Source organism: Gigantopelta aegis, chromosome 11, assembly GCF_016097555.1.
Source record: "Gigantopelta aegis isolate Gae_Host chromosome 11, Gae_host_genome, whole genome shotgun sequence".
NCBI classification, from domain to species: Eukaryota; Metazoa; Mollusca; class Gastropoda; order Neomphalida; family Peltospiridae; genus Gigantopelta; species Gigantopelta aegis.
Genome location: NC_054709.1, coordinates 18,056,362 through 18,068,103, shown reverse-complemented (window position 1 = coordinate 18,068,103; position 11,742 = coordinate 18,056,362). Strand labels below are relative to the sequence as shown.

General features: G+C 43.7%; 1 protein-coding gene across 1 annotated transcript; it reads right to left on the bottom strand.

Annotated features, from left to right (window-relative positions):
- On the bottom strand, nucleotides 1–3,074 carry LOC121385391 (zinc finger BED domain-containing protein 4-like). Its single transcript, XM_041516058.1, has one exon. It carries the CDS (start codon nucleotides 2,660–2,662, stop codon nucleotides 923–925), a length of 1,740 nt encoding a protein of 579 aa, XP_041371992.1. The 5' UTR covers nucleotides 2,663–3,074; the 3' UTR covers nucleotides 1–922.
- Between the last annotated feature and the right edge of the window lie 8,668 nt (nucleotides 3,075–11,742).

Here is an 11,742-nt window from a genome sequence, read left to right as displayed (position 1 = left end):
CGGTATCGGTATCGGTATTGTGGTGGCGATTTACCTCGGTATCGGTACGGTATTCGGTATTCATATAACACTAATAACGAACCAATATTAAGCAGTATTTTATGTATACCTGCCTCGAAATGCACGCCCACGTTAGGGTCTTCCCTTTATTTCTGCCCAACCCATTTTTTTTTTTTTAGCAAAGGGAGGTTTTCTAACAAGTAATGTCGTTGAACCATTGCTCATCTGATGACCTACAGGTAAACATTTACAGTTAAATAGACTGCAGAAGTAACTAGAAGTATCAGAACCACAATAAACAATGTCAAGTACTTAATATGTAATTTTACAAAATGTTTTATTGTGTATCACTGTTATTGTGTGACAGTGTGATCATCAAATATTATGAACTAGATTTGGAAATGTTACACTATAGAGAATGTTATATCCAGTCTTCATTTAGACTAGTCAGTCGTTCACTGACACTCAGAACAAAGGAAAATAATAGACATGTATGTTGAGGTCAGGGTAAGTGGAGTACTGCTAAGTAGTTCTGCCTCACCTACAGTCAGCAACTCGCAAAGGGACAAAATAATATTAAATAATAATTTAAAAAAAAGTAATATAATAATTTAAAACAACAGCATGATCATTGATATCACGTCTAGTCGCTTCCAACCTAACTTGGCGAAAACATACTGAACAACTGCACATCATAAATAGCTAATCATAAAATCAAACACTTCTAGGGCCTTCCAGGCATGCCAATGTTTTAGTGTAACTGTTAGTTATGTGATCTAATCACCTATGATGCCTTAAATAAAACGTTGTCCTTAAGACTCCCAGTCCAGGATCATAAACAAATAATAAAAGAGATTAAAGTATCTACACGCTGCACAGCCTTGCAGGTACAATCTACTGTGGCCATTGCCAGTCACTGGTTTTAAGACTTTATGCCTTTAGCTTTGAGGTTGTGATTTAGAAATACCAATTGTTCAGCAACACTGGGTTTCAAGCTGCATCTCCTGTCAGAAATGATAAGACCTGCTTTACTAAAAATGCGCTCGCTTGGCACCGACGTGCTGGGGATAGCCAGGTACAATCTAGCCACAGCGGAAACGTTTGGATAACTGCGATTATGCATCTTCCACCAATCAAATGGACACTGTGAAGGATCAATCAACGGTTCACTCAAGTACCTGTCAATCTCATATTGCATGACAGCCCTCAGTTCCTCTTTGCTTTGCTTTTGAACTTCATCGTCTTGTTTCTGGGCAATTTTTTTTTTAAACAATCCCCAAAAATCATGTTTCCCACTCTTGGATGTAGTTGTACTTTGCTCGACGCTTGGTTCTGTCTGTTCAGCTGCAGTGGAGGTAGAAGCAGTGGCAGCAGTGGAGGTAGAGGTTGTGGCAGCAGAGGCTACTACAGATGAAGCATGTTTGCTTCCGATATTTTTACTGACATCAGCTTTCCTTGCTTTTTCCCTTTCTGCCTTTTTCTCATAAATGTCCAAGACTTCAACAAGTAGGGTGTACCTGGCAGCGTTTTTTGAACTTTCTGATGAAAATGCATATTGCTTAAATCTAGGATCAAGCACTGTTGCAATGTAGAAGAGTTGTGTTTTCTCGTAATCGGGCCAGCGATTGTTTATGTTCTTGATAATACATTCACCAAATGTGTTGAGTTCAGCAGCTTTCATTTCGTCACATAAGGTGTTGAGAACGGGGATGACCATGGACAGAGTGGAATACCGAGTTGCCGACATAATGGTTGTTGCATCCTCAAATGGACGAAGAACTTGCACATACTCCTCGGCAGTCTTCCATTCGTGTGCGGAAAGGTTGTTGACTTTCGTTATAGATGCAAGAGTGGCATTCAATGCATGTTTTTGCTCCACCATCCTTTCAATCATTTGGAATGTTGAATTCCATCGGGTTTCGCACTGTGATTTTAGTTTGTGGTCTGGCATCTGCATTGTTTTTTGCATGCCTTTCAACATATGTGTAGATTTTGCTGAGTGGTGAAAGTGATTCACGATGTTCTGGCACTTGGAAATTACATTCTGGGCTCCAGTGAATTCTTTCAGTCCATCTTTGATTACAAGTTGTAGCGTATGTGCAAAACAGTTCAATGCTCTGTAGTTGTCTGGAAGCAATCGACATGCAGCTTGAATATTGGCCGCATTATCCGACACTACATATATTTTCACTTCTTTATTAGTTCCGGCACCAGGTATCCAGCTCTTCACACTGTCAACAAGTGCCCGTGATATGTTCTCAGCATTGTGGCTCTGGGGCATGTATGCAACGTCCAGGCAGAAATCTTTGAGCTCAAAATCTTCTGTAAGGATGTGCGCTGTTACTGACATGTACGCATCATTCGCACGGGATGTCCAGTGGTCAGTTGTTATGCTAACAATCTCCACCATTTCAAGCTGTTGTTTGATGTTGGCCTTGATTTCATTGTAGAGCTTTGGAATTAGATTCCACCTCAAGTGTTTCCTTGTTGGCAAACTGTAGGATGGCTGCAGAGTGTCGACAAAAGTCTTGAAGCCAGTATCTTCAACCATGGACATCGGCTGCATGTCTAAACAGATCATTTCTGTTAACTTCCTGTCTGCCGCCAACGTGCGATGATCATTTGCAGCCCACCTGTTAACATGGCTCACAAACTGTTCCATTTTTATCTGCTTACCCTTCGTACCTGGCTCACTAATGTCTTCAGGCTGAAATTAAATGACCATTATTAGCCATTTACAGTCAAGACTGAAACGAAGCTCAGTTCTAGGAGTTACCAATTAGGCCTACCTTGGTCAATTTAACACTTTTTTTCGCTGTGTGTGCATATTTAACAAATTATATATATTAGCATTTAATCCACTACAATGTGTAGCACGCCACAGCAAGAAATCAGGTGAGGATTATCTTTTATAAATGCTTAGCTATTAAAACTATTCCGGATATAGTAACTTTAATTATTTCTTGCATTATAATTATAGAGTATATGAAATCGTGCTCTTTCAACTAACTGCACAATTGTAAAGTACAAATAAATGAAAGTGTCTTAGATTAAAAAAAAAAACCCCAACAAACAAACAAACAAAAACAAGAAAAAAAAAGAAAAAAAACCCTGACAGGCCAGTCAGTAATTCAACATTATTTTTGACCGACTTCTTTCAAGCCGATGCGCACATCATAACCAGTAACTGTTAAGTTCATGATTTTTTCATCTGAATTCAGTTTCTTCTTAGATTTGTTGTTATGGTCACGTGATCCCTCGAGTTTTCATATCTGGCGAGAAGTTCAGAAGCTGACTTGGAGATTATTTGGTGTATAGAGTGGTGTTTGAGCACGCGATTTTGTAGATATTTAAGTTAGCGGCCAATGTATCCAACAATGCATCCGAGGCTACGTATCATCTTTGCGATTTTTCGATCCATGGAATGAAAACGTTATTTTTAACAAATTAATAAATTGTCTACCTTATATAGTTAAATACATCATGCTAATACAACTCCGCATTCATCCCCGGTTCACATTATATATTTTATCCGGGCTTCCTCTGGGCGGTCGGTCATGGAATAGCGACACAGTAAACAACAAAAGAAAACTACGTTTCTACTTCTAGTCACTATAAATTGCTGAACAATATCCCCATGCGTGTAATTGTAAGCTGATTAAACATCGGAAAACGTTATATATATTTTTACGAGTAAACTTAACAGTTTTATTTAATAAATATCAAAAGCGCTTGTTTTAAAAAAAATTCCGATTTTAAAAATTGACAGTCTCCGGAAGTATTCGTTTTATTCCGTTAAAGATACGGCCTAAAGCTGACCTGTATTATTTTCAAGATGTAAATGCGTGGTCGACAGACAAGCTAGTCTGTAATGCGGGGTTAGAAAGTTAGAAACCCGGCCGTAACAAAAAATATCAGTAGGTAACGAACGCAAAACTGTTGCTGTGACACAAATTCAACAACAGAATGCATTCACGGAATGACCCAAATTAAGTAGGCCCTAAACACCGAATCACACCTCGATCACGTGAAATGGCATGACCTGTACACGTGCGCTTAGCACTGAAACAATTCGCGTACATGATATAATTTTTACCTGTTTTCTCTTCGATGCTGTCACCGTTTCTTCGAGCCTTTTTGTTGTTTCTTGGTATGCTTCTTTATGATGGTGTTGAATATGTTTCTTCAAATTGGTTGTATTGCCATAGTCGGCCAATACTTTTCGTTGACACAAAGTGCATATGCATGTTTTTCGGTCCTTTCTGTTGAAATATTTTGACCATACGCTCTTCTTATCGGCCATTTTGCGGGTAATGTGGTGTCGTCAGATGTATTTTTACTGTTTTACTTAAAGGCGGGAATACGTATTTTGCAATACCGAACATTCGGTATTTTGAGATTTGCTCGGTACAGTATTTCGGTATTGACATGATACCGATACCGATCGGTATATACCGAATACCGCCCAGCTCTAGTTGTAATTGACATAAAATGTTTCATCTTGGCCCCATCCCACGAAGCGATCTTAGCCCTAAGATAAGGTAGCTATACACTTAGGGCTAAGATCGCTTCGTGGAATGGGGCTCTGGTCAGTAAATTAGTGTCATTTAATTTGGACTCCCAGCATCAATGGCACTAGTCAGTGCTCTACTAAGATGTCCATTAGAAATGTAGAATGTTTTCAGGAAAAACTTTTTACAAACTTCTCTGTCAGTTCCATTGGAATCATTTAGAAAATAATACTAAGTCACTTCCTTTGGCCTGGGTAATCTTGGACCAGTCATCTGCCCTTGAGTACGATCTCTTCTGTCACGTTCATCGTGTTTTTTCAAATGGTCTTTTTTCAATCAAGCCAACAACAAGTGCATTCTGTGCACTCCAGTGACCCATGCCCCAGAAGGACTCGTGCAACAGCAGACGCCTGACTTGCGAAGTTATTTGCATGCATTTTCTCTTACATCCACAGTCGATGTGTTCAAGTTATTTTCTTTAAATGTGCTTATTTGATGAGGACATGTACCCTTCTCCAGCGTTCTTCCTTCTCCAGCGTTCTTCCTTCTCCAGTGTTCCTTCTTCGTTTACGTATAAATATGAGTGATTATAAATGCTTAAGAAGGGGTAAGACATAGAACTTTTTCATACATGGGCCTGTGAGTAGTTAGGGTATAATCTACCATACATTTTGGGGCCGGTGAATAGCTCCATTCCTCTAACATAAATTCCCAATCCAATACCAGACGTTTTCCCAATTACAATGTACGACCCAACAGTTTCCCAATTAAGATTCCCAAAGTTGCTATATCGTGGTCACTTAGAACTCATATAATCCCCTTCACATCCCACTCGGCGAGCAATTCTTTTGTCTTGTAATTTGGTGTCGATTCCACATATGTACTTATACTGATTTAATGTTAAAATAAATAAACCAATATTTTTTGTATAGTTTTTAATGCTTTATATGATGAAGATATATATGAAACTGGAACACTGATTTGATCAATGTATTGGTTTTGATTATATTCTTGAGAATCCCCTTTTTTCTATTTGAAACATTATTTTTTTCCAATTGACCAAAAAGGGACCCTTAATAAGTTGTCTAGATTATACCCTGGTAGTTTACCCACCAAAACCCAACACCAAGAATTCCAGTTTTGCAGTATCACTGGAAATCGTCAAGAATACTTCACCGGAGTGGACCACAAGAAGTTCTAGAAGCAAACAATTCGTTAAGGACATCATAGTGCTCAATAAAGACAATTTTTTCAATAGCATGACAGGAGAAAACGAGGGAGATTTTTTTTTATATCAAGAAATGCTGTAAAGCCACGTGGATCACCCTTTCCATCTTTATATTTATCAAGAAATGCTGTAGAGCCACGTGGGTCACCCTTTTCATCTTTAAATTTATCAAGAAATGCTGTAAAGCCACGTGGGTCACCCTTTTCATCTTTAAATTTATCAAGAAATGCTGTAGAGCCACGTGGGTCACCATTTCCATCTTTAAATTTATCAAGAAATGCTGTAGAGCCACGTGGGTCACCCTTTCCATCTTTAAATTTATCAAGAAATGCTGTAGAGCCACGTGGGTCACCCTTTCCATCTTTATATTTATCAAGAAATGCTGTAAAGCCACGTGGATCACCCTTTCCATCTTTATATTTACCAAGAAATGCTGTAAAGCCACGTGGATCACCCTTTCCATCTTTACATCTTTATATTTATCAAGAAATGCTGTAAAGCCACGTGGATCACCCTTTCCATCTTTATATTTACCAAGAAATGCTTTAAAGCCACGTGGATCACCCTTTCCATCTTTATATTTACCAAGAAATGCTGTAAAGCCACGTGGATCACCCTTTCCATCTTTACATCTTTATATTTATCAAGAAATGCTGTAAAGCCACGTGGATCCACCCTTATATTTACCAAGAAATGCCATCTTTCCATCTTTATATTTACCAAGAAATGCTGTAAAGCCACGTGGATCACCCTTTCCATATTTACCCACGTGGATCTTTCCATCTTTGGATCACCCTTTCCATCTTTATATTTATCAAGAAATGCTGTAAAGCCACGTGGATCACCCTTTCCATCTTTATATTTACCAAGAAATGCTGTAAAGCCACGTGGATCACCCTTTCCATCTTTATATTTATCAAGAAATGCTGTAAAGCCACGTGGATCACCCTTTCCATCTTTATTTATTGCTGTAAAGCCACGTGGAGAAATGCTGTAAAGCCACGTGGATCACCCTTTCCATCTTTATATTTATCAAGAAATGCTGTAAAGCCACGTGGATCACCCTTTCCATCTTTATATTTATCAAGAAATGCTGTAAAGCCATGTGGGTCACCCTTTCCATCTTTATATTTACCAAGAAATGCTGTAAAGCCACGTGGATCACCCTTTCCATCTTTATATTTATCAAGAAATGCTGTAAAGCCACGTGGATCACCCTTTCCATCTTTATATTTATCAAGAAATGCTGTAAAGCCACGTGGATCACCCTTTCCATCTTTATATTTATCAAGAAATGCTGTAAAGCCATGTGGGTCACCCTTTCCATCTTTATATTTATCAAGAAATGCTGTAAAGCCACATGGATCACCCTTTCCATCTTTAAATCTGAGTTTATTGACCTGAAGAACAACATTTGCACCTATGCAGTCTTTGCCGAAGACTTTGCCTCGTGTTGCTTCCAGCTTTTTAAGGGCTGAGCGACTTGACGATGCAATTGTAGATGCAGTTATATCGAGCGGGTGGAGGTGACATTTCTATAGACATTACCTGTCCTCAAACAAGTGCACCTTCCCCCCCACGCAAGTGGTCTGGTCCGAACATCCCAACAGCCAATGGGATGGCCTAAATTCTTCTACTGCATACTGCTCTCTAGTTCCGGTCACATGACTGTAACTTCCTTCTTTTTCTCTTCGCGAAAGGGTCTGGACGTCTTTTGTTTGGCTCTGTTTGGAGTCAACTTTTATAAGACCTTTGGTTTTGTATTAGTGTTTGGGTGAAATGTTTTTCACCTTCGTTTTCATTAGCTTTCGTATGTTCTTTTCGCGTATTTCACTTGACTTCCAAGCGTTTAATTACATGAAATGTTGTTTATATTGCCGGTTGTCGTGTCGGACGCCATTTGCAAAATGGCGTCTGTGTTGACTGGCTTTGTGTTTGGGTGAAATGTTTTTCACCTTAATTTTTATTTAGCTTTCGTTAGCTTTCATATGTCTTTCGCGTATTTCGCTTGACTTGCCAAGTGTTAATTACATGAAATGTTGTTATATCGCCGGTTGTCGTGTCGGACGCCATTTGCAAAATGGCGTCTTTATTTACCGGCTTTGTATTTGTGTTATGGTTGGTTTTTCTTTCTTTTCACAGATTGAAAAATTACTATTATCATATCTGATAATGTTCAGGCGACTAGTTCGAGCGTGTTACGCTGGAAGAAGTTAGCCGGCGGCGACCCAGGTTGTCGTGTTCGTGTGGCCTCACTTCTAGATGCGACCTTTGTGCGGGCTTGTCTGATGTCGAGTTCGCGGCTTACCTGAAGGTGGTGTCAGCGAGGACCAAGAAGGTGGAATCTTCGAGGACCAAGAAGGTGGAATCTTCGCCTTCGATTGCTGACTCCGTGGCGGAAGAGTTACGTTCAATTCTACCGACCATGCTGGAAGAAACAATGGCGTCAATGGCGACCTTACCTAAATCGGCGAGTTCGGGGTCAGGTCCGGTTCCAGTCCCCTCTTCAGGGGGTGCGGCTTCTTCAGCTCCACCGTTACTTAAGACTTCGGATGACAGGCCTGCGGTCTCTACGCAGCCCTCTAAGAAGCCGGCTCATTCAGATAGACGCTCCACGGATTCCAAGGCTCACCGATCTTCGGCGGGGAAGTCCCCTTCGGCGCATCGGAGCCGGGACCGTAGCCGTTCCACATGACCTGTATGGCTCCCTACGGGTTCCATAGATCGTCAGCGCCAACCTTCAGTTGATGTGGCTTCCAAGGCCTCCGAGGGCTAGACGGGACCATCCACGGTCCGGTTTAACCAGCGGCTTCCATTACGGTACATCGATTGGCCTGTGCTCGAGTTCTACGAGACTTTGGTGATGAAGCGCCTGCGGCATCTGTCATTGAAGAGCCCGACTCTACGGACCATATGACTATGAGGGATTGCTTGGCGGCTGTCTACGACATGTTGCCGTCCTTGCCACATCCAACGACGATGTGGTCATCCGTTCCTTGGTATCCACACGGGACCGCCCACGGTCCGGTTCTCCGGTATCTCCATCGGGCCATGACCAGAGCGACTGGCCTGTTCACGGGTGCTACGTGACTTTCTGATGATGTATCGGTTCATGCGGTGCTGGAAGATCTGGATGCGGCGGACCACTTGTCACTGAGGGATTGTCTGGCTGTCATATCTGATATGCTACCGCCGCTGGCCCATCCACCGGTTTCAGCCAAGAAGGGTCCGGGTTCGATGATCGCCACGGAGGTTCCACCGGCAGATATCGGCATTCGATCGTTGGCTGCCACAGGCCCCCGTCGGTTTACACGGCTACCAGTAACTGGCCCGTGCGTATCGTTGTTCCAGCAAGCAGACGGAGCCCTGTAACGAATTGGAAAATTGCGTCATCGGCTCACCGTTCGGTACCGTCGTCCCGTGATCGATCGAAGTGGTGCAGTGTCCAGGGTTCCACCGGCTCCTGCCGGTCCGTGTACATCGTACCGTCCACACCAGTCGGCAGCTGATTCGGCGTTCAGGGTTACACCGGCTCCTGACGGGACCGTCCACGGTCCGTGTTTCCGATGCAGCCAGTACATTGGATCGAAGTGCCTGTGCCAGGTTACTGACCGATTTTCCAGATGATGCGTCGGCACCTTCCGTTATAGAAGATCCGGACGCAGTGACCCACATGGCTGTGACTGTTTGTCTCGCTGCGGTGTATATGCTTTCGTCACTTCACAGTCCACTCGCACCATTCTAGAAGGTTTCCGTTTGAGGACTGATCCGATGTCGGTTTACTTGAGTAGACTTCGTTTGTGCCGTTCCCCATTCGTCACAACGAACGTATCCCGTCTTCAACCTATCCTTCAACGGTGTGACGCCGGCCTTGGATGACGCTGTTTCCGGCGGGACCAGACGTCTTCCTAGAACTTACAGATTGGCACGTCCTGTCGATGGCTTCAGTTCAGCGTACATGTTGTACATGGCGACCATAACTCCTCATGTGCAGGATGCCAGAGGATATGCCTTGTTCTAGCCGTCGACTTTGATGTTGGTCTACCTTATATCTTCCGTGACGTCGATGTGCACTACGATTGCACACTATCGTCAACCGACTTGCCTGAAGCGATCCATTCTTGACTTTCAGCACAAGCCGGTAATCTTGGCAGACCTGTGGTCTACATACGGCTCTTTGCCGTGAAGGGGTCGACGTTACAAGCGTTCCGGGTTGGTGACGAAGAAAGTCTACTGGTCCGGTCACTTGTGTTGAGATCCCGTGCACCGATATTCTCTTGTTCGAGGAAGGTTCAGCGACATTCGGCAGATCGTTCTCTATATCCGGTGGCGATGCAAGACAGTCGCTACTTCCGCTGGTTCCGGAAGTTATCCAGTTGCCATCACGTGGTACGGGGGTTTTACCGTCACCGTTTTCCTATGGTTCATTGCGGCTTATCAACTCACTGACGTTTACTGTTGTTACCGCCAGAGTTCGTGACCGATGCTGTCTAGATGGTCTCTGCTGCTGTTTCGCACCGGGTGGTGTGACGGCCGTGGATTTTAGCCGGTTGCTGTTTTGCGTTGCTTCACTTCCAGGTATATCGGGCATGTAGCGTAGCGAGTTGCTACGCTGTCTTGGCTCTTGCCTGTATCACGGGGTCGCTGTTTCCGATGTCTTGATTCCTGAATCACTCTATTACTGTTTCATGAAGTATCATTGCAAGAGTAATTTTGACGTCGGCGCAACATTTTATGCTTAGAGGTCGCGGTATCCAGTTTGTTTCTGAATCCATGCATTCAGTACAATAACGCAGATTTGCTGATCCGGTTACCAGTCGCCTTGCAGTCCAGTCCCTGTTGGTGGCTGTGGTTTCCAGATGAAGCCGATCTACACATCAACCTGTTGGAGATGTTGTCAGTTACGTCATCTTTCATTGGCGAGAGATGCTGTCAGGCGCCTCTCTCATGGTAGCCACAGACAGTACTACCGCGGTGGCTTATATCAACCGTCAGGGCGGAACCCACTCCAGCAGTCTGCTGCAGTTGACTTATCGTCTCTACAAGCTGGTTGACGAGATTCCGTTGCAACTTCGGGCTCGCCATATTCCAGGGGTTTCCAATGTACTAGTCGACACACTGTCTCGGCCGTCGTCTCCACAGCCGACGGAATGGATGCTCCATCCCGAAGCGTTTCGATGGGTGTGCGACAGACTTTGGACACCAAACATCGATCTCTTCGCCACACGATTCAACCATCAGCTGAGGGTTTACGTGTCTCCGGTGCTGGATCCCGAAGCTCTGGATCTCGACGCCTTGGCCATCAGCTGGGAACAGATGGACGCGTACGCTTTTCCTCCACGAATCCTCCTTCCAAGGGTGCTTCAGAGGTTTCAGCTGTACCATTGTCGCCTGTTACTCATTGCTCCAATGTGGCCATCCAGGATGTGGTATCCAGATCTAATACGTCTTGCCGATCCACATCCTTTACCGCTGCCAGACTGGGATCATCTGTTGCTGCATCCCACGTCAAGACTATACCATCCACGTCCGCAGTTGTTCCAACTGCACGCGTGGACTTTATCGCCAAGAGTTTGAGAAAGAAAGGTTTTTCTTCACAGTCTACGGCGGCCATTTTGAAAGCGCACAGATCATCTACTACTAACGTCAGATGGCTTTGCTTTCACCGAGGGTGTTTCCGGCAAAACCTCAAACCTCAGACGATCCAGATACTTCGTCTTGCTGGGTTTTTTGGCTGTATCTGCGGACCACTTTACGATTAAAGGGGTCTACCATCGCTGGGTACGTTTCGGTCATCGCTACTGTTCGTGATGTCGCTACTGGAACGAAGTTATCGGGTATTCCTGAGATCCATAAGATGATCAAAGGGTTTCGCCTTGATGATCAAGTACACCGGTTTCGGCCACCAAGATGGGACCTGAATCTGGTGTTACGAGCGTTATCGACCGCACCTTATGAGCCGATCGAATCCTCTTCCCTGCAAGACTTGATGCGGAAGACGGT

Excerpts from the sequence above, each read along its gene's own strand:
- LOC121385391 (XM_041516058.1), bottom strand. The coding sequence starts at position 2,662 with ATGGAACAGTTTGTGAGCCATGTTAACAGGTGGGCTGCAAATGATCAT.